We start from the raw sequence: 23,883 nt of genomic DNA, 5'->3' as shown, positions 1-23,883 counted from the left end.
TGAATGGCCAGGCCAATGTACTTCAATATAACCTAACCAGCAATGGCCCTTGTGGAAAAAGCAATACACTGCATTTCGAAATATTTAGTTTGGCATCGTGCCAGGTGTGCAAAATAGAAACGCTACATATACAGTAGGAAAAGTATCCACACTAGCTTATGTTTGTGTTTACGATAACATTTTATTAAAAAGGCAAGCAATCATAAATTTCAACTGGTAAAACTTGTTTTGTCAACACTGTGTTCTCCGCCCAAATTTCCTGGATATTTACACTGTTGATTTAGCTTGAACAGCTCGGCGTCCAGATGGCGGGAAAATTTATTATCGTGCAATTTGTTGTGTCGTTCCCATGGTGAAGTGAACCTGGGCAAGTTCGAATGTCGATGACCAATTTTTGTTCCGCGACTAATGTCAATGGGAATTATGTGTGTAAAAAATCGGGTCGTTCCACATGTTACATATATATAGAAGTTTTACGTAAGCGGAGCGAAATTCGGGGAGCTCGTTCATTGTGAGGAAGCACTAATACCTAAGCCTCAATATTTGTGGAAAAAAAATCGTCAGGTGTTTTCTTCAGAAAATATTTTGGACTAGTAGGCCTAACCAAAACCTAATCATTGCATTTTTCGGGAAGTCAGATTTTCAAGTTCAAAATATTGTTTTTCTTTCGTTAAACGGTTATCGTGGTTTTCTTGCGAGGTGTATACGGCGTATCTTGCGATGAAGGCTAAGAGGTACGATAGGCCAAGGCCTACCTAGTTCTCATTAATCGTTACCTACATTCAAATTAATGCTCAACGGGAGGAACTCGTATAAATAGTAACAGACTGGTGCACATTGTAATTAATAAAGTTTCCTTGCTGAAGTTTTCCTGCACTGATTGTATCGATCGTTTGTGCTTCTAGTAGCGCTGTTTTCTTTGTTACTCTTATTCTTAACGGCTAAAGTATATGCTTACTCTGTGGCTGAATATTTTGGAAAGGCTTAGGAGTCATTCATTGATGTTGAGTTTACCGACTCTTTTCTGCATCACAGTTTATTCTAACCCATAGAAGCTCTGCTATATAAAACGGCTGAGAATACCCTACCTTTACAGATTATACGAGATTGTACGTCTTTACGCGCGTACAATCCCTATTCAGGTGCACTGAAGCGAAGCCCTAAGCCGCGTACTCACGGCGTAGACACCGCGTAGAAAGTCGCGTACAGAAACGTATAACAAAGTATAAACTCGTATAATCGCGTTGAGCGGTGAGGTGGCAGAACGGGAGAGTGCACGTCTGCAGTACCTGAGGTCCCTGGTTCAAACCTCGGTGTCGACACTGACACCAATTTTCACCCGCTCCTTTCTCGTGGTAGGAAGGTGGCTACACGTGGAAAGCGGTACTCAATTCCTTCGGAGGGGACGTTAAATTGCGGTCCCGGGAGCAGGACTACACACCCCTGCCTCGTTACTTCAGGGCACTATTCGAAAAGAGAAGGCGAGATTCGCCGGTGTCCTTCCACGCACAAAAACTTGCAGCCTCAATAATTTCCGACTAAGGATTTCCTTAGTCTGCTGAAGCACCTTCGGGTGGAAGCATAATACGAGGTATATCATATCTATAATCGCGTAGATAAACGTAGAGTATACGTCTACGCGGAGTTATACGTCAGCGGTACTGTAGCTTTTACCCTTGAAATTTCATGACTTCTTTCTTTTCTCCTGCATACTTTGGGACCCAAACTGTAACCATCGTGTTTATGGTTGCAGGGTTATAGCACATTTTCCTGACAGATGTCAGGAAAAAAGATACTTTCCATTGATTAGTGTGTGTAATATATGAGTATTAAAAGGCATATTTGCATAATTGATTATGAAAATATGTAGTTTCAATATATATTTTATTTAATAAGGCTATCCTGTGGGTAACATGATGGGCTGTAGGCATGGCAAATTTGGATGTACTTGGTCAATTAATGAACAAGATAATGTGATAATACATAATTACCCCAAAAAATTGCATATTTCCATGATTAAAGGTGCATGGACAGGTACCAACAACATCAGCTAATATGGTTTGAAATATAATGCAAACCATGAGAACAACAAAAAATTCCATGAAAGTAGGTTCAAAATAAGAGCATTTTAAAGATTTGGTGCCTGATTTGCATTAATTGCACAATATCTTGTGACATCACAACAAGACATTTGAACCTGTTAACTTATTGTTTTATTTTCTCTAATAATTAATGTTTTACAGTAGTGTGCCTGACCAATATGACAAAAGAAGAATGTTATTATAACCCTCAAACATTATGTGGCAGTAAATTGGATCTTTGGTGTCTTAAATTTAGAAAAGAAAAATAAAGTAGTTTCTGAAAAGAATTTTGTGTGGTTCTTGTTCAAAGGTGATTTTGCATTATAAGCCTTAAGTAGTTTCAGCGAAATCTCCTCAGCCTATATATTAACTTTTCGTATTTGATTTTTGGATACAGTTTTGTATGTTCATTTTTGGATACATTTTTGTATGTATATTTAAATTACTTTGGCTGAAATAAAATGTTCAAAACTGAAACTGATACATCATCATATCCTTGTGGGATGACTTTGTTTTCAATAATTAAATGATTATAACTACAAAAAACTAAAGCAGCTATTTTGACCATTTAAAGACCAGTGTGCTAATTTTGTGCTCTTTAAACTGAATGATAAATCCCTACCTGTCCATGATACCTGTAACTCTTAAGAAGCATTAAACAGTAGCAAGCATTGACACTTCCTTTAAATATTTGGTTGCCAAATTCCACAATGTGGTTAACAAATTTTTATAATGCATACGGTCTATATTACTCTTTCTATAAATTTTGGTCACCAAGTTTGCCAGTGTGGTGGTCATGACGACCTTGACGTCAGGAATTGTCAAACCCTGAACAGTAGGATATATTACATTAAATAGGTCATTGCTCTTTTCTTTTGACAGAAGGCAGACCACAAAGTTTCAACCATGGCCCAGAAAATTTGATTTATCCCAGTTTCCTGCCTATCTCAAGGAGAAAATGAATACAACCCAGCCTACAAGCAAAATGAAAAGACAAATAACACAAATACTATACGACAACATGCTGCAGTATGTGCTGTGAGTAAATTATTTCGTAAAATCAATTGTTACCTGGCTTTACTTCTCCCCTCTTCTCTTTCTGTTTATATCTGTTATAACAAGGTGTACCATTTGGGTACAAGGTCAGCAAAAATCCTTCCAAAAATGTTTTTATTTCAATTGCTGTGAGATAATTCAGCAAAATAAGAATAGTTCACCAACCTGCCAAAGACGATCTTTGCTATCTGACAAAGAGCAGGCCCAAGGGCAGCAAGGACCAGGGATGAAGGAATTGTAAGATGCAAGTCCTACTCAGTGGATGACAAGCCAAGCTTCTAGCATTTTGTATTGCTGACAGACATGTTTAATAATGGTCTCAGATTATGTTTTTGTAGTAACCAGTTAAGGAGATGACGTCATTTTTGTTCACAAGAGTCCTTACAGATATTCTTCACTCAGTTTTAAAAATTTTGCTCCTGTGTACATACACAGTACATGTATGGTCCCCAACAGATAAGTTTCATAGAAATAGAATGCTGACTTTTTAAAATGTGAAAATGTATTTGATTTTATGGCTAGGTAATCCACACTATGGACATGATTCAGTTCAAATATGTAGCTCAATTATCTAAATTGCTGATATTGAAATTCTGTACCTTTTACATAAAGGACTGAAGTATTCCATGTAAATGAGTCTTAGCTTTGTATTTCCTATATATCTTAGAACCTCTGAACTGAACCTTATCACTAATCAAGGCATTTGTACTCTTGCCATATCAAACTATCTGGCCCGGAAGTCCCTAATTCCCATCTCATCAGTTTGTATGTGCCTTGCATGAGAGTTCTCATAAACACTTTTTATATTAATTTCCATTGTCATTTCACCAAATACTCCTAAAGCTCTTCACCAATTGTTTCATTATTGGTAAATCATCTAAAATTGCCCAGAATATGATGCTGTCAGTTATGGAAGTTTTTGATTGAGCTAAGTTTTAATTTGTTTTTTATTTTGGGCCATATGTGGCTATTCTTGACTTTAGTAACTGTACAACAGTTATATTCCCTTTTATTTAGATATGTTTTGTAAGCAAAACAGTTTAAGTGGAAGAATCACCCATTCAAGTTAACTCTGTTCAAATAAAGCATATAACAAAATATTACGTTAACTGTATTATTTGCTGGAATCCCAAATTTTGTATCCACTCAAGAAAATGATAGTGTAGACTCTTGTTGCCAAATGTGCATAAAACTGTCCCCGTCCACTAACCTTATACATGAATACATTGTTACAATATCATGATGTTTGTATTTCAGCTACCCAAGTTCCAAACAGTATGAAGAAGTTCCTAAACTACTTGTGAGCAAGTATCCGATGTTAGCAGAGACCTCCGTTATTGGTGACAACTGGGTAGGTTATTTCTCACTTGTATTGCACTCCCTCAAAGTTTTAAACCAAGCTGTTAAGGTATAATATAAAAAACTACATATAAAATTTGCTTTTCATCATGGTGTATATAATTAGGTTACAAAGCCAAGAGTGGGTGATCTTTAAGCTGTCAACTTTTATTTAAGTTATTAAGTGCTGCATTAAATTATTTGAGGGACTTTAAAGGTATATGGACAGATAGGGATGAAATTACAAGTGAATAGAATAACAACTTCTGAGTTTGACAGTCTTTGAATTTTTAAAATAGCATGTGTAGTTTTCAAGATATGAGCGATGAAAGTTTCACATTTTTTTAATGTATTCCAAAAATGTGACACGCAAACAAGAAGATATTAGATAAACCTTTGTAATCCCTTATAATGTATCCTTTAACCTAAAAATTGCTCGAAATGTCTTCTCAAGTTTCAAATTGGTTACCGGTATGCCAGTGGGCACATTCCCCGGAGAAGAACCATATCGGGTATATCAGGAAGATTAGAAGTGGTTCATAAACAAAGGGTCACAATAAGAATATAACCTCTTGTCCTGTTTTGACATAAAAAAATTGCATAATTTATGCCAATTTTATGCAAAATCTTTGAAAAGCTCTATAATGGCCAATTTTTAACCAATTTGATGATTTTTCTTTTGTTTTTCAGGATTTTCTTCACATTTGTTATCTTTTTAGCATAGGTTGCTCCTATCTGTCTTTATACCTTTAATGACTGGGGGGGTGGGCAATTTGTTCAGATTAGCATAGCAATTAGCTACAAATAATGAGTGAAAATAAGTATCTTGCCAATCATTTTTTCAGAGATGGTATTGTAAACTTGCATTAATGAAATGCAAATCAATTTGAGATATTTTCAAGAATTGCTTATCAATATTCAGAAAACAAATTGTTCCATGCTAATTACAGAAGTGTGTAACATGTAAAGGGTGTTCTTCTATTTCAACTCATTTGTTGAAACATGATAAACAATGTTTCCATTTGATGATCATCAATAATGAGGTTCACATGATAATAATAAGTACATGATTTGATCTCCATTTTTATTTCATCATTTATACTAATCAATATCCAGATGGAAACTGCCAGCTTAAGTCAAGGATCATGCTTAAAGAGGACACAACACTTCAAAAAGTCCTGTAAATTAATTTTCAAAATTAGTATTTCAGTTAGACAGTATGCTGCTCATAAAATCCTTATATTATCTTTATTGCTTACATAGATGGCGTGGCGGCATCGTTTATCAGATAAATTGAACGGAAGCATTTGGAGCCAGAAGAAGCCAAAGGTGGAGATTACTCAAGGAAAAGGCAGATAACAACTAAAGATGCTCTCAGTATACCTGCTGGTGAAACCAAGAAAACCCTAGCGGAACACCAAAGGTAAACACATAAAAAGTAATCATGTGATTATTTTGATGAATTTGAATTTCTTGTATTCACTGCATGACTTTAACGTAGCTTTGAAAAGTTGGCAAAAATCCCCCTGCCTGAAAGTGCAGGCTTAATATAGGCAAGGTTGGTCAATTCAGAACAACTCGTTTTAACCCCTTGAAGTGCCTCCCTTGTGTATGTCATATCAGAGGTTGTTTACCCCCCCCCCCCAGTGCCATTAAGCACTGGTTGTAAATAATGTTTGGCACACAACTGGAATTTGCCCTGAGACATTGTTCTTGCCAAAGTTTGTTTTCCTTTTATTGAGTTGAATTGAGCCTAACATTTGTGGGTAAGTCAGATACTGGGCTGGGATGGGTAGTCAACAAATTTTTTCAAATAATGTTTATCTAATACATGAAGAAATAAACATTTGTACACAGTGGCATAGTAATATGGGGCCATATGGTCTCCCCCCCAAAATTTTTTAAAGTGGTCCAAACATATTAAAATTAGCAACAAATATCAGATAATGAGCCTGAATGATTGTTAATAATGAGGGAAAAAAGATGATATTTTATGCTCCATAGACTTGGTCACATGAACTATATATTTTCCAGCCGATTATTTGGAAAATCTTGTCAGGAAATCTTTCATTTTTAATGTTTTTTTTCCCGTACCACAAAAAAAGTGGTAGTGATGTTTCATTGCTAAATTTGGTCTGGGTTGATACTACAGAAAATCTCACATAAGTAGTAGTAGTATTTGTATAGTGATCTTAGAAGTGTGATATTCTGTTTGTTCATTTGTAACAATCTCTCACAGATGGATGAAAGATGAGAAGATGAAAAGAAAGCCCAATATGGAAAAAGTTCCAAAACCGATGGAGCTAACATTTTCAATCAGGAGGAACTTCATAAAAGATGGACCATCTGTTCACATGATTAGAGATGAATATCCATATTTGTTCAACTTTCAAGAGGTGAGTTTCCTGCAGATATGCCATATTGGCTTATCATCATTTGAAATTTTATAAAATTTGGTCGAATTTTTTGGCGGTTATTTTCGCAGAAGTTTGGCTGATTTTCATCACAAGGTACAAAGACTGCAAAATACAATGTGTCACCACCATTTCCTGCATTTGATTAAAATGTTGTAAATAGGTGAACTTACTGTACAGTATGTAAGGTACTGCCTGTAAGGTATGCTAACAATAGACAATAGCAATGAGGAGGTCCTCTCAGTCACAAATTTTCCCACACTATTTCCGCTCAATCCATGTGAGAAATTCCTCAGCCTGTAACCATTAATTCAAACTGTAAATTATCCCTATTCAACTGTTGTCATGTGCTACAGTTGTCCATTATGTATTTGTATTTCTAATTGTTCTATTTTCATCTGGAATGATTTCCTTTTTTGTCATCATTATAGAACTTTCTACTGTAAAGCAACTATTATAGCCACCAAACTTTCCTATTCTTTTACACAACTATATAAACAGATAATTGTTTCATGGCTGGAAAAATGTGACCATTTTGTTTTTGTTTTCTTCGCCAGGTTTGTAATGAGCTGGGAAGAGTGACAGGCAGAGGGGGGGGGGGGACTTAAGACAGCCATGAAAGAAGGGCTCATGCGATACTACCCAGCACTTCTATATTACAAGTTAAATGAAGAAGATCAGGACTTTTTAAATGAGGGTGTTACATTACTGGAAGCTGCGGATCAAGATGAAACAAAAGATGGTGAATATCTTAATGATAATATCTTCTTTATCAACGTTTTAATATGGTTCTAAAGTTTAAAGGAGAGAATAAAATGAAAATCATAATTAAATATCTTAAATTCATGAAAGAGCCTTGGGCCATACTAAAGGCCTGAGAAGTCTCACTAGACAGTTTTCTTTTTACATGTAGGAAGTCAAAAGACCAAACTGGAGTTCTAATTATGGAGTAGTAGGGAGAGGTGGATAGTGCTGGTATGAATGGTACCAATCTTCTTTTCCTATTGTGCATTCCTCTCAATGACTTGGAAATTAAAATGCCAGCATTGATTTTTCTTAAGCTTAAGCTTAAGTAGTCTAAAGGATGAAATATGGAGATAAAAATGAGTAACTGTAATGTTATTTGCTTTTTGATTTAGACATCAAGATTGCTACAGCAGCGTGGCTGTTGCCATCAGTGTTTTCATCAAACAGAAAGTTGCTGATGGAAGATGAGGCAACCTTGGTAAGTCACCTTCTGAGAAATGATAAAATCATATATCTTTTAGATGTATGATACTCACAATATATATATATATATATTTACATATATATATATACATATATATATATATATATTTACATATATATTTACATATACATTTATTTATTTACTTTAAATGACATGATTGACAGAATGGACATCGCAGAGGATGTAGATTGTAAGCGGGATATGAAACCTGGGGATTTTCAAACTTGACTTTGACAATCGCATGTCCTCCTTGATGAATGAGAACTGTCAACCTGTACATCTGCTGGTTCTCCTGTTAAGTCTTTTAATTTTAAGTCCACTATCATGTCAATTCTATTAAAGAGAACATAATTTTTGTTATCATTTTTGTTTGCAATATAGGGTCTGGTAGCGTTTATGCAATTTTCTCAGACAATCCTGGACATAACTGTTGGCACATTTCCCCCTCCACCCGCTTCAATGTTGGAGCTGAAATTTTTTTCAATAATGTTCAGACGACTTCCAACATTTAACGAGGGTGGAAGGGAAAAGTGTGCCAACTACTTTTGTCCAGGATTGCTTGGCACAATCGTTTTAGCCTTTAAAAGATCACAGCAAATGTTTTTCATAAGCTACTTAGGGGTTACCACTAATTTCTTTTTCAGTGGCAGTGTTTGCATGTCTTGGCAACATGAGGTGACAATTTTATGGTGGTGCAGTTCCTTGGCTGGTTGATCAGCGTACCAAAATGATTCTACTTCTATTTTGTAATCTGTGCACTTCACATACATCAAGTGTTAATTCGGTTTGGGTGTGATTGATTTTACAAACGTCAGTGGTATCAACTCTTTGGCCTTTAGGGTAAATTTGGATTTTCTATTTCAACAACAGGTTGTCGTTTTGTTTCACGTGTGGGTGTATTGAAGTTACTAGCTTATGTAAACATGGTACATAAGTGCCTAATTTTATTTATATACATTAAGATGAAGGTATGGCTTTTCTTGTATGTGCTATAAAAAAGCTTGTACACACCTAATCTCTGACTCTAACTATGTCTCATGCTGTTTAATTTACATGACCACAGGAAAGTTATTAAACCATTGATGACTTACAGTGGCAACTTTGTGACCTGTACAAGCTTCAAGATAATCTGTGAAGGATGTAACATTTCCAGTTCTGACAATCATGCAGACGCTCTGCTGGCTCTTGTTGCATCATACTTTGCATTTGACATTAGGTACACTACCTCTGGATCTTTGTTAGACTTTCTGCAAATAGTCATCTTGGACATTGAACAGGGAATCAAAATCCCACGAAAATTTTCAACAGCCCTCAAAATCTTTAAGGTGCCTTAATCTGGAATCTGAAACTGCACACCTTACTTACTCTTTTGTTCACGTTGATGTTAGTTTCAAGAAAAGTTATAGTTCCTTTATTGTTGAATGAAGTTATACAACTACTGATGACTTTCAGTGGCAACTTTGTGTCATGTATAAACTAAAGATATTTTGCGAAACAGGGACACAAAATCCTAAGAAAATTGTCAACAGACCTGCAAAAGTTTAAAGTGCTGTAATACGGTAGTTGAAAGTTCACACTTACCTTTTTGTTCATTTAATTATAAGTAATTAGTTTTAGGAAAAGTTATAAAACCTCTGATGACTTACAGGGGGCTCTTGTTGCAACATACTTTTATTTAACTTCAGATATTACCACAGGTACAAGGACATGTTATATCTGACATTCTGTAGAATGTCATCATGGACATTAAACGGACAAAAAATTGTGAGAAATTTGTGTTGTTAAGTACTGTAGGGTAGTTCACATCTTACTTCCTTTTAATTATGAGGTACATTTTTGGAAATCACTTTTTGGACTGTGTCAGCTCTCTTCATTTTCATATTATTAGAAATGTCTTCAAAATAGAGGAAATTTTCATAAAGAGTTATAGAACCTTGATGAAAAGTGCATAATCTGATGTGCTTTACTGCAAAAATGACAATCTCAGAAAATGTAGATTTACAAATGTTTCATAAATTTCAATGAAAGGGGGTTGAATTTAAAAAGTCACAAATTTATGGAAATAGTATAAATTTCTTTCAAATTGAATGAAGAATTTTTCCATATGCTGTCTCTGTGATGTGATATGCTTCTGGACATATAATAATTATAAGTTATTTTTGCATCAATTTTCATCTTCTGAACAGGACAACATACTTAACCTACCTTCTAAACTACAGTATAGTCTTTCCAGATAACATGAACACAAGTCCAGAATGTTTCTTGAAAATAGATTCATAATCTCAGCTTTTTCTATCCTCTAAAATATCTCTAGAACTGTAAGTGATAGAAAGGATATTCTTAATGGATTCTGGTATTATAATCATTTCCAGGTTCTCATATGTGCAGGTAGAATAGCCTTACAGGTATCTTAGACGTTTATTAGAAAGCTTGGTGATGAAAAGACAGTAGAAATGAATACTATCCAACAAAGGCGTTTGTATGACGATATTGTTATAGATGTATTTTCAATCATTGTTTCTGTGGTATACTTTAATCTTTTGTACTGGTTCGTTCTAAGTTCATTATCACAGATCCTTGTGTAAGTTGTACCATTCCAACTAAGGTTCATGAGAGAGGCTGACATGAAATGCAAAAAGTTGTTTGACTCAACATTTTCAATAAGCTAGATTTATATTTTCAGGGATCTTTCTTTTTCAATTTTTTATTGTTGTTTTTAGTTGCAGGATTTTAAGTACATGTTCTAAAGACTTTTCCTGTTAATAGAGGACTGAAACATGTTATGATCCATGCATGCACAACTTTTCCGAGTTATGCATTCAAACGCATGATGCTTCATTCCATTTCAAATAATTCATATCTACTTTGATTTCATAAGACAATGCCAGGTAGTTAAAAGGAAAAGAGAGGTATTGGATGAGATAAAAAAGATTAAACATCAGGAAAGTGTGATATTACAGCTGAGTCGTTGCTTGTTAACAGTATGGCATATTTCAGAATTCTATCAAAGCAGGAGCTGATCCAGAATGGGCTGGATTTATGGTGTTTTATCATGGAGCTAGAAAACATGGTTTGAGGTATAGTTAAAATGGGGGCTATTATTAGAATCTTTGGTTCTATGACCCATTCAGATTTTTGTACCACTAGTATTTTTTTAAATATTATGTCATATCAGCATATCAATATATACATTTTAAATTCTACCAGTGATAAAGTAATGTTTTAAAACATAGCTCAAGGGTCCTCAGAAAGGGGGAGGCAAGTTAACCACCCTATAAGTCCCAAAAAGGTCTGCAATAGAAGAGTTTCGTTATATTTATCAAAAAGTATTTTAAGTGTGGAAAGAAATTCACGACCCATCTACATTTTTGGAAAATCCATAAAATGTTATTTATTTTCTGTTTAAGGACATTTTCCTGGTCTATACACTATAACCATGCTAAGTTGTCGAGTTATTGTTTGAGTTTGAGAAAATAAACAAATGGAAACAGAAATGCTCCTTTTACTGTTTGGTTATTGCATTTATCGTAGAAATACTCATAAGGATAGAGTAGGAATAAACTTATTATCTAAAAGAAGTACTCTTGGTTCCTAAATATAAACATGTTGTTTCGTTTGGGAGACAGAAAATCGCTGGAACTGTGGACGAGTGATTCTAAACACTTGTTTCAATGTAAACAATACACAGTTAAAGGTACTCATCAACACCTTAAAATACCGATGTTACCTGTGTTTAAGTGTAAACACTGCATATAGTAAAAGTACTCATGAACACTAATCTTACCCATTTTATTTGTGTAGTTTGGAAGACAAGATGTACTCACTTATTTGGGTTTATTTACCCACATTCTTTTCTGTGTGTACAGTGAAGAAATAGCTGTTATCAGATGGAGAGCGAAACACGTCTGCACTCCACGAAAGCCAACTACAATCTATCTAAGTGCCAGTGTTCAACTGAAATTTCTATGCATTTTTATTCCTTCCATTCCTTCTTTTCATTTTTATTTTCCCTGACAGTATTATTCTTTCAGATGAGAGCTATAACTATATAGTTTGGAATTTCACTTCTTTTCCATTAATCCTTTTTATAGAAACCTTCATTTCACCTTCAGGTGCATACAAGAAATATTCACATTAAGTGTATGCATTCCTATATTTTCCATGTTACATATTTTATTTAACTTTATTTACCGTTAGACATCAAGTGCCATACATGTGCATTAGAACATTGAAAAGTGCCAGTGTTCAACTTTAATTTCTATGCATTTTTATTCCTTCCATTCATTCTTTCATAAGTGTGTAAACTAATTGTTATAAACAACAGTATTCACCATGAGCCATCTCAAGCTTGTGCCTTAAATTTCTATATGTTTTGTTTTTCCCATAAACTCTGCGAAAGTATGTTCAGGTGTCACATGTTACAAACTGAGTCTATTAGTAAGTAGTCAATAAATGCGATTTTAACATTATTTCTGTCATCAGTTTTATTCCATGAGACTGCCAACTAAAAGACTTAATTATTAAATGGTGAATGGGTCAGTAAATAACTCCCTTAACTTTGCTGTGTGACGTGCAACTTATGCTAAACTGGCTCACTGTTCCTGCCAACAAGTGTGTGTACATCAACTGAATAAAAAAAAAACAATTTGTGGACATTAAAATCTCCTGCCAGATCTGTTCATCAAAAACTATCCTCTCTCTAACATATCCATGACTTGAGAATACCAAAAAATCACACCAATTCTTCTTAGTTACACCAAGCTGCATTTGAACTTACCAGTGTTACCAGTGTTGTCCTCCATCAAGTATGGAAGACACTCAGCTGATGGAACTGTGTGGGCTGAAGAGAGAGGACACTTAATCTCAAGAAGACCGGTTCCACAACACTCACAGGTCACAATACCATCTGGAGTGGCTGCCAAGTAAATATGCTTTGGGTATACAAAAAGGCCACAAACCAGGGCCTGCCCTTCCATCTCTCTGCCATATTTCAGTGCGGGTAGATCAGGATTCAGTGGAGTCGTACCTGAAATTAGTTTCACCAACCTTGAAGTGTCTACTTCAGTCTCGGACGCCCTAATAGTCCTCACACGAGTGATAACTGAATGGACCTTGGATGCAGTTATCCTGTCCTTCCTCTGAGCTATCCAGGTTGGGTTGTTGGCCTGGCCCCTGGTTTCAGTCTCGATGTGGATTACATCATCACCGCTCAGAGTTGGGAGGTACTGTAGTAAAGCTTCGGCAGATTCATAATTGGACGCAAGTCTGGCTAGGCTTGATGGAATGTGTGGCGTAGATGAGACTTCCCATGACCCAGACACATTGAAGTCGCTTTCAGGAGTATATTCAGGAACCTGCCTACCTTCATTTGCATACTGCAAGAAGCAGACTTCTGGACAAGTGGGCATCAGTACATTTGTTAATGTATCCAAATCTCACAACTTGTTCCGTTTGTGAGTGGGGTTGACGAGTTATCGCTCCGCAGGGGTTGATAGGTGACTGTATACCTAAGGTGAAAAAAAAAAATCAGAACTATGCCATTCACGCATATATATTTCAACCATACTTTTAAGTGTATTTCTGCCCAAGCAATTTCACTCTTGGGGTTCCAATTTTCTCTTATTCAAATTTGGTGATCACTATTGAATCCCTGAGATATTTGGCTAAGTAATATGAACGAACCATGCTTTGAGAAATGAGTTTTACTCCAAGCCATGTCCTGTATTTTCTTTGGTTCAACCTGTTTCTTCGCGCCATAGCGGTTCCATGAGCAATGTTCTTCTGTGACAGACTGCTGGGTGATTTCAGTCCTCCAGGCCAGGTCCACCTTGAAGAGCATAGCTCCAATATGGTTGCAGGAAGATCCAAGCCTATGATAATGATAGGTCAATATAGTGAATTTTCTAATACATAGCTGCATAGCATGTGTGGCAACAAAACAATATCGAAACAAATGGAAGTAGAATCAGTTAGTAATTGAAAAGTGTACTTGTACTATGTATGTTGATAGTGAAGTCTATGTAAGCCTACAGCTTCAAATTCTCCTTGAATTTCAGCAGTTCTGTCCAGTAATTTGTTTCATTTGCTTGTCATTTGATAGGCTAGGGTATTATTTGGCCTGTTTATTGGCAAAATATAGATACTTCATGAGCGTATGTACTGTTGTACATGCCATGAGTCCATGACCTAAATAACCTGATGTTATTTTCTTAAAATACTAGGCCTACTCCTGTAACTTACCCAGCAAAACAGGTGCAATATCCACGAATGACTCTCCCTGTCAATTTCTCAAGACATATCCAAGCTTGCCATGAAATGTTATTGATACGTTGAGAAGGCCTACACTCAGCTTTCAGCAAACAGAACTTGCTTTTCTCATTACATGGTCAAACATTTCACCAAGCCAACCAGATTCCAGGTAGATATGCCTTCTCTTCTTTATAATCAGACATGAGTCTTTGACATAGCTCAACATTGTCTATGTTACTTAGATATTGTGCAATATCGAAGTACATGCATGGTGGCCATTTTCGTACAGAATCTTCTCCTTCCCATCCGTTTTCAAGATCTTTGAACGGGTCAGGCAGCACTTCGTTCTCCACGTTCAAAATCGCACTGTAATCTGTTGCTTTTTCTTCTCGCGCATCCGCTACCTGCGGTGTGTTCATGTGCACAGCGGCGTACGCTAAAGCCACGAGTTCATCCTTTCTTCCGCTCACTTTGAGGTTTGGTTTTTTTCAGAAACTGCTTTAGTCTCTCGACTTTCCACATTTTAAATTCGTCTATAGTTGTTGGGCTCTCCATACAAATTCTTGTATCTTGAAATTTCAGTAGAAAACCACCAATGATAGATAAAATTTTGCGATCGTTGAGCGTCAGTTGTGTGTATTGTTTAGTTTACGTAATCAGTATAAGCAACTGGACTACCCCAGTGGCCTTTGACCTGTACTACACCGCAGTAACTCTGAACTGGCTTATTAACCCATCCCCAATGAAATACAGCCAAAGGTATTCATGTCATCACCAATTAGTGTGGGCGAAGGCCGGAGGATGGCACTTCCCAAAAGTTACCATCTCAGCACTATCTGTTTGCCTATAGCTAAGGTCAGTCATCAATGGCGCTCTTTAGGCCTTCTTACTTGCATCGACACATTGTTATTTTGAGATGATTTAGTTTACCTGCCAAAAAAGGACCTACTCTGGGCCAAATGAGCTGAATGGCTGAGCCATGTATTGGTCTGTGTGTTCCCTACTTGTTGTGTTGAAAGGAGACAATGGCGGTTTGTGCGCAAACAGTTTCAATTATGTTATTTATTCAGCTTATGGTTTAATGAGGTGTACAGAGATGATTAGATTTAAGGCCCGGTCACACTACAGCGGTATTTTATCGGAATATGGTCCGATTTTTCAGATTTTAGGACGAAGAGTGAGGTTTGTGGTAGTAAATGTAATGAATGCAGTGGAGTATTCGAATACCTAATCCAAATCTGAGGGGTTCTGGAACGGACTACATTATGAAGTGACGTCACATCGAAAAACGATGAAAATCGGAAAAGAAATCGGATAGCTATCCGGTAAAAGGAAACGGAGTCAATATCAAAAGTTAGGGGAGGGCTATTCCACATCGGAATGGCTCAACAGATAGCAAATCAGGTCCTTTATCACTGTGGCTAGAAGACCCGAACGAAAAACTGGCTGTTTCGATTCCTCTGGGAAAATCGGATAGTATTCCGATAAAAAATCGCTATAGTGTGACTGGGCCTGAAAAGTATGTCAGAGTAATGTTATTTAGTTTTTGCTACATTAGGCAGTAATCAAGTTTGTGACGCACATCGAGGGGTGGACGTGAAAACAGTAACATCGTCAAGAGAAAATGTATCTGAACGGATATGTAGCTCTCACAGGGCAACAACTTGGCCTTTGACTCGCAATTATAGATGAAAATTCATTCGTTAATATTTAAAAAATGCTTCTTTACAGGGGTGATGAGAAACGTGTTTGTTTTGTAGTACTACCGTCATTGTTTTCGCGAAATATAACTAGGCTAGTCTGTACAGTAGTGTCAAACCAACATGGCGTTCGTAGCGACTTCCAGTAAGTCAGTTCCTACGGGGTATGAAAACGCCTTGAAATGCTACATGTGCATTTCACGTCAAACCAATTAGCAAATTCCAATCTCAGAACATGGTCAAGACAAACAGAGGGTTGAACGGTGCATCAATAGATTGAAGAGGAAGAGACCTTCCCCATAATTAATGCATCATTTTAAGTGTGACCAAACAAGTATAACGAAGGCGATAACTACTGTTTTCGCTGAACTAGTACTAGGCCCTAGTAGAAGTAGTACATTAAGAATCCAAACGCAATATAGGCCATTGGTCCTTTGATTTGACATATGCGTAGGTCCAGTACTAGTTTGCTCGATTTTTTTCACCTAATACCTTTTGAATGACATATTATCATGATTTTACCGTGGTTCTCTTCTTGATCACCACCACAATATTATCATAAGACAGGTTATCCTCTACTCTAGTGTAACTAATTCTTACAAACGAGTTTTGAAAAGGAAAGCACTGTAGGCTTATATGTTGTCACATAGGCCTCCCTAGGGTACACTGGGAATGCAAAAAGGCATGTGAAACTGTGGGTTGCAATTTAATTAGGCCGATGTACAGTAGTATACTGGCACTAGCCTACCGGCTTTCTGTGTTAGGGAAAGTTGTGAGGTATGCACGTGGTAACTGTAATTGAAAGTTCTTACACTGCAGACACTGGCATTGGAAGTAACTTGTTTTCACAAAATGGTCCACACTTAGGCATGATTTAATCAACCGCAGTTAACATGGTTCTAGTGTAGTACTTTTGATTTCTTTTTTCCCCAAAGAACTTGGTTGGACCAAAGACGTTTCAGCGGTTAGCAAATGTTGTTCTAACACGAATTGTTAACGTTGCTAGACTCAGTAAATCATCAGCAGTCCATTTTGTCACAGCAGTGTCTATGAAGACTGCTGAAAGAAGAAAGATGGCTGCCGTTAGGGGAACGTCACAGTCAACGCAGCTCCTGTTTGATTTGCTTTATATGTAGTCTTATATTTTTATCCGTGTGTATGATTGTTATGGACGCTCTGTACGGATATAGATGCGAAACTGTACATAATTTGATATTTTCATATACAGAAACCCTGCTTTGAAGAAAAGAAGAAAACAAAACGTAAGAGTTTAACCTAGGCTTAAATAGGCTATGAAAATGTACATTATATTGCTATATAGCCTATACGTATGCCATGCTTGTACACTGTTGGACAGAATAATTTCCGTCAGGACACTATATTGTGCTTTTTACGTGCTAAGAAAACGGACACGGACCAGAGGTCAACAGAAACAAAACCAATACCACTCTGTAAAAACAACAACCAAAACCCCACTGAAACCCACAAACACAAATCTTTCACTAACGCAGCGTTTAACGTGACGCGAAAAGGACACGTACCCAAAGGCCAACAGAAGCAAAACAAATAAAACACTACAAATAGCCGACCCCAAACCACAAACAGAAAAACTCAAAGCAACCCATATTATTTAACGACCACACAACTAACTCACTCGAAATTTCATCCGGGGAACGCCGTCCCGATAGTAGACGACAGGCTTGCGCCAGCGTCTACGAAAGGCAGTGTCGGGAAGCCGTGCATGTCCCATGCGCAACCTAATGTCACTTTGCACGAGGGGGGCAACATCCTCTGCCCTCCAGACGTCCCCATCGAAAACTACGCAGCATCTGCTGTTCCAGATGTGTCTCCTGATGACAGCGGCAAACAACAACAGCAGATCCCTAACCCAGGTTGGGCACACAGGGGCAACAAACCATACCAAACAAAATCACTACTAATGGCCCACTGTGTGCAACCAATAACACCAATAAGGAAGTCGTGAAACCATTCCCACACCAACCGGACAAAGGGACACTCCAGCAAAAGGTGTTGCATAGTCTCGACGGCTTTACAACCCATACGGGGACAAATCCCATCACCTAATCGCCACCTGACTAGGCGAAAATGGTTAGTGATGAGCAATCCTCCACGCCAAGTCCCGGAGACGGCTATCTAGTGACTTACAACACACAGACCGCCACACATCTGGAGAGATGGCGGTTTGGCAAGCCGACGGGCACACATGCGCGAGCATTGAACGAAACAATGGTGGGTATAACACAGAGGGGGCCACGTTAAGCAGAACATGTGGCCCACCCTCCTCTTTGATTCTACGAAGTGAGTCACCAATCTGAGTATACACCCCAGAAGGGCGTGTCGGTGTCGCCTTTGGCTGGTTATTGGAAAAGGATCCGGGCCAGCGGTGTCGAAAAAGAAACCCACCCCAGAACCTAACAAAAAAGGCAAAGGGAAACGAAGGATTCTCAAAAAGAACAAAAACACCTTTCAAGAGGAGAAAGCACAGTTTAGATGGTAGGTGGACCAAACCAAGCCCACAGCTCAAGGGGGTCTTATACAGAACGGTCCTTTTCACAAGGTTTGGTTTGCGCTTTTCCGAAATGAAATAAAAAAATTATCCTCTCCAATCGCACCAAGGCATGATCCGGTGCGGCGATCACCGTACCAGGATACCAAAGGAGAGGAACAATAAAACTATTAACAACTAACCTTCCCAGGGAGGGAGAACCACCTGTGACTGAATGTGTCGAGTCTAGCCTCCACCTGATCAGCCTTCTCGGCCCAAGTGGTGGCCTCCGGGGCACCATAACCTAGCCAGATGCCGTTTACCTTGATCATGACATCTGACCAAGTACCATCGAACGGGAGGCGTTGGCCGCGCCAACCTCCTAAACGCAGCCCTTTGGTCTTGGACTTGTTGAGTCTGGTACCAGTAGCCTCTTGGAAGGTGGCCAAAACCTTCGATAAAGGCTTGAAGGAGGCGAGGTCCAAGACAATACAAGTGACGTCATCGGCATACTGCACGCATTTAACTCTAGCCCCACCCGGTACATTGAAGGGTCGAAAACCCAAGCATCTGTCCAGCGAGGTACTGAGCGTTTCGCTGAAGAGAACATACAACAACGGGGAGAGGGGACAACCCTGACAGACTCCCCTTCGAACCGGGAAGGGACCAGAAGTTAATCCGTTAACAATGCTCGTGACGTCCTTGTATAGTAACGAGACCCAACGAAGGACACTATATTAACCGTGAAGTACATTAGTTAGTTACGAACAAAGAGAAAACAAGCAGAACAGTGGACGAGAAACTGGACTGTATGTAGTTACAAGCTATGCCTAAACAATGAAATACTTTGAATCAACGACTTTTAATGATGGAGGAGAAGCTGAAGTCGATGAATGGGGCGATTACCGATATGGCAGAGTCGGTTCAGTTTATGGAGAATGCTGTAGAGAAGATTAAAGCTGATTATAAGCTAAATGCAGATAAGACAGGGGTAACTAAAATAGATGAAAAACTATCAATGGCAGAGAGTTCGATTCTTTTTCTAAAGTTCAGATGTTAGAAAATCGATCACGTCGTAAGAAATCGATTTTCTTTGGTATTCCGGAAGCAGTTGAATTAAGGTCTTCTGAGTGCTTGATTATAAAGGAAATTGTAAAGGATTTGATGGGATTGGAGGTCAATGAAAAAGATATCGAATGGGCTCATAGTGTAATATTGTGTCGAGCCCGCTTCCTCCGATAGTAAAACTATATCGGAACTCGCGATAGAAAGGTACTGGGATATCTTGATGCCGTATTTATGCTTCTTCAGGAGATGTCTCGAACGGAAGAAAACAATGAGTTCACACAAAAAACAAGTTGACGAGATAGGATTTGATTAATGATTCGGTATAATTTCTTCTCTGTCGATTCTCTTTACAAATAAAACTAAATTACAATGATTTGACTTGACTTGACTCCGTCAATTACGCAATTAGAGGAAGTGATGAACTTTCGGCGGAGTGATAAATTTGCTGACCAAGTGCGTAAACTTTCGGCCTCCTTTTTCTTTTATACCTTACTTCTATCAAATCCCTCTGCGCATAATCAGAAGGCAGCCAATAACCTGACCATCCTATATTAACTTAACGATATAAAAATAAGTGCGCTGGCACTGATCTGCCCTGATTGGTTGGGAGTTTGGAAGTCCATCCCCTTTCTATGGAAACTTCCATACCACGTGAGAGAACCTTCTCGAATGTTCCACAGACATAATGGAATCTATTTTGGGAAAAGGCCCTGTACCAAGATTCAATAAGATAGTTAAAAACTTCTCGTGGGAAAACTGAATCCATGACCTAGATAAAATACATAAGAGGCCTGTAAGGTATCTCGATGGAGCTTTTCGGTAACATCAAAGAGATGGTATTACTATTTCATAACATCCCCCTCAATCTTTTAAAATTTTTGGATACTCCAAAATTTTAACATCATGCAGCTTTAACTTATCATAATCTCAAAAAGGTAGTGTACTGTAACCACATTCACTAATATTCATTGACCTCAATAAATGGTCTTCATATATCTCAAAGGTTAACATCTTGGTTACGAATTATTAAAAATGATCATATGTTATATACATTGACACTATCTGCATGAAAATTTTTTTGTGTACCTCTTCAATATTGATGACATCATATGTAATCTAAAAAAAAAGAGATATAACTAAGGTATCTGAAAGTTACATGACACAGCAAAATATGCAATATCTCTTACAAAATACATTTATGCATTTCATACATCAATAATACATACATATCAAAAGTGAAATCATGCCGTGAATTGGGGAGAGATCAGAGAATACTAGACTTAGTTATCTTTTAACTGAACAGAACACCTCAGCGTTCCATAAAAAAAAATCGTACATTAAAAAAGAACCTTAAAATATTACAAACTCATTTACAAAGTACCTCCTCTTTAATGAAGGCATACAGTAGTTTCAAAACTGCTTTGAAACCTTGTGAATCATATACATCCACTTCAAGAAAATCAACAAAATGTGACTCGATAGCATGGTGACCCTAGGTATGCACTCCGAAATGATCTAGTAAAGTACCAAAGTACTAGATATTCCATACCATAAAAGAGACCCCATAGACTATGACATCAACAAATCTTTCTTAAAATTTCCATAATACTTAACATCTTGTCTTTTAAACTTCATGATGAAATTTACTTCAATATAACATAAATGATGCAATGTAAATATCCTTAAAATATTTCTCAATATATGAAAACCCATGTTGCTAATATTCCGGATATGTTCTAATTGCCGGGTAAACGTTTGAACGAATTCATAAGGAGAAATAAGGTATACTCATTACACATTTGTTATAAAAGATGAAACTAGGTCACTTGGTGATGTTTTTAACAATAAAGCTTATATTGTTACACCATACAGTACAATGACTTCCACTTAATAGGTATGCAGGTAATTGCAATGACGCATTCCATTCATACAATTGTGGGTAAAACACCTGTTCATCTGAACTTAAAGCAATATGCAGTTACACATTCTAACCATATAATGTTTGCAACATCCTGCTTGGACTGCCTGTAATGTTCAATCCCTTTTCATGGAGAAAATTTATTATTTCCCCTGTGTTGGAATATTTTCCTACATTCCACCAAAAATCATGACTCTTAAAGCCTGTTGGAAAACATGGTGTCTGATAGGTGACCAGAACCTGTAATTCACCCAATTTGTATCGAGCACGTTTGACTTTCATGTCTCCTTGTGGAGCATTTGCAAAAATGCTTCTCGGCCTTTTGGCTAAGATCATGTGTAGTATCTGTTCCCTTAGGGAATGGTGATACACACCTGACGATGATCACACAGTCACAGTCCCGATGCAAGGGGACTGGGGCTGAGAGCGGATCAGTCGTTTGGTAGTTTGGTTTTCGTGCCCAGGTTCTTTCCTGGGTGACTTTTTCTTAAAAAAGTATTTGCAAAAACTTTCTTTTGCCTAAATATGCTATCTTTCATGGAAGGATATGGAAGTGCTAACCCTTCATTATGTGCTCTATTCTCTAAAAAGGATGCAACATTCATTGGCTTAGTGGTCATAAGACACATGATGTGATCTGAAGTTACCCCTGGCAAAATGTTACCAAACTCATCATGAAACTCAATATGTGCATCTTGCATGACATTAACATTTTCTGCATTAGAAGTGTTACTACTCAAAACATTTCTCATTCGAGCAACCTTTTCACTTGATGAACCCTTCGTTTTCAAGACATTTCGCAATTTCTGAATGTTGGTGATATTCTTAGTTTCAGAAGATGCTCTTACAAAACATGGTTTAAGCCTGTTATAATTGAATACATCACTAAGAATTTCTCCTTTGAGAGTGGCCAACAAATAATGAGTCCTATCTAAAACTTGATGGATCACTAGTGGTCCACACCATTCTGCAGCAATTTTGCGAGAGTTTGCAGTCAAGGAGGAAGACGTTGGCTTATACAGATACACTAATTGACCCGTTGAATAAATTGCACCTTTGTCCAGTTTTGCACTTATCTTAACATTTTGAGCATCTTGTTGCTTCTTTTGTAAGACCAACATTACCCTTGACAAATGATCAAATCGTTTCTTTAACAATGCAGCATATTCTCCATGAGATTGTGATAATCCTGCCATTGGATTGAACGATAAATTTGTCAGATTTGGCGGCTTACGTCCAAATGCAAGTTCAAATGGGCTATAGCTACCCAACTGAGGAGAGGAAAATGTGTTATATGCATAGGCTGATGTTGGGACAAATCGTACCCAATCCGTACCAAACTGATTTAAGTTCACTTTGAGGAAATTTGAAAGAGTCTGAATGTGTCTTTCAACCTGTAAGCTTCCATGATTGTTTACACTGATGAACTTTTGTTCAATGCCTAAAGCCTTACTTAAGAGCTCCACTAATTTTCCTGTAAGAGAAGCTGCCGCATCACTTATAATAGAAGACGGTGGACCAAAGGTTGTGACTACCCTCTGCAATAATGCTTCACATATTGTTTCAGCATCAAGAGTCTTAAAGAGAAACACATACAACAAATCTAGTGATCTCATCACAAACAACCATCAAATGTTTAAATCCTGTAGCCGTTGTGGGCATAGTCTTGAAATCCAGACTAAGTCTGTCAAAAGGACGATAAGAATCAGGAATGCGAGCATGATATTGTCTCAATTTGTCCGGTTTCTTACGGAATTCTTGACAACGGAGACATGCCTGAATATAATTACTGATGCGTTGAAACATATTGCGCAGATAGAAATGCTGTCTAATGGTCAAATATGTACGCATTACACCCTGATGATTACTTAACAAGTCATCATGATATCGAGATATTATTTGTTCCACCATAGTCTCAGGTACGACTAACTGAAGAGTCATCTTAGCATCATTAGTCTCGTGCAAAAATATCCTGAATAACAAACTATTACATAACAAATAATCCTCTGCTTGAGAACGAACAGTTCTAGCATGCTTAACATTACTTGGAATAATGTCATGTGCAAGAAAATCATAAATTGGTTTATAATAAGGACAAGTTTGTTGTTGAATTTGCAACTCTTTTACATCAAATGGCAGATCATAGTTTTTGATCAGCTTTCCTTGAATTGCCTTCATGACTTTATTCAATTCCTTTTGTTTTGGAATGTGCCCTGTAACCAAATGATCAATGTTTGTTATGACTGGCTTTGGCTGAGCAAATAATTCTGGTGGTGGTTCTCTGATTACCTCTTGCACTCTATGTCTATTCTGATCCACTAA

General features: G+C 37.4%; 1 protein-coding gene and 1 pseudogene across 1 annotated transcript; one reads left to right on the top strand and one right to left on the bottom strand.

Moving 5' to 3' along the window:
• Window positions 1-7,566: 7,566 nt before the first annotated feature.
• On the bottom strand, window positions 7,567-14,788 carry LOC139984620 (uncharacterized). The gene is made up of 5 exons (XM_071998572.1): window positions 14,657-14,788; window positions 14,361-14,494; window positions 13,761-13,990; window positions 12,898-13,554; window positions 7,567-7,604 (listed from the first exon to the last, which is right to left on the bottom strand). The coding sequence occupies exons 1-5, from the start codon at window positions 14,786-14,788 to the stop codon at window positions 7,567-7,569; spliced, it is 1,191 nt and encodes a 396-aa protein (XP_071854673.1).
• A 7,079-nt stretch (window positions 14,789-21,867) lies between these two features.
• Window positions 21,868-22,095, top strand: LOC139957848 (U2 spliceosomal RNA; annotated as a pseudogene).
• The last annotated feature ends 1,788 nt before the right edge of the window (window positions 22,096-23,883 follow it).

Source organism: Apostichopus japonicus, chromosome 17 (assembly GCF_037975245.1).
Source record: "Apostichopus japonicus isolate 1M-3 chromosome 17, ASM3797524v1, whole genome shotgun sequence".
NCBI lineage: Eukaryota > Metazoa > Echinodermata > Holothuroidea > Aspidochirotida > Stichopodidae > Apostichopus > Apostichopus japonicus.
The sequence above is the reverse complement of the archived record's forward strand: the minus strand, read 5'-3'. Positions and strand labels throughout refer to the sequence as shown.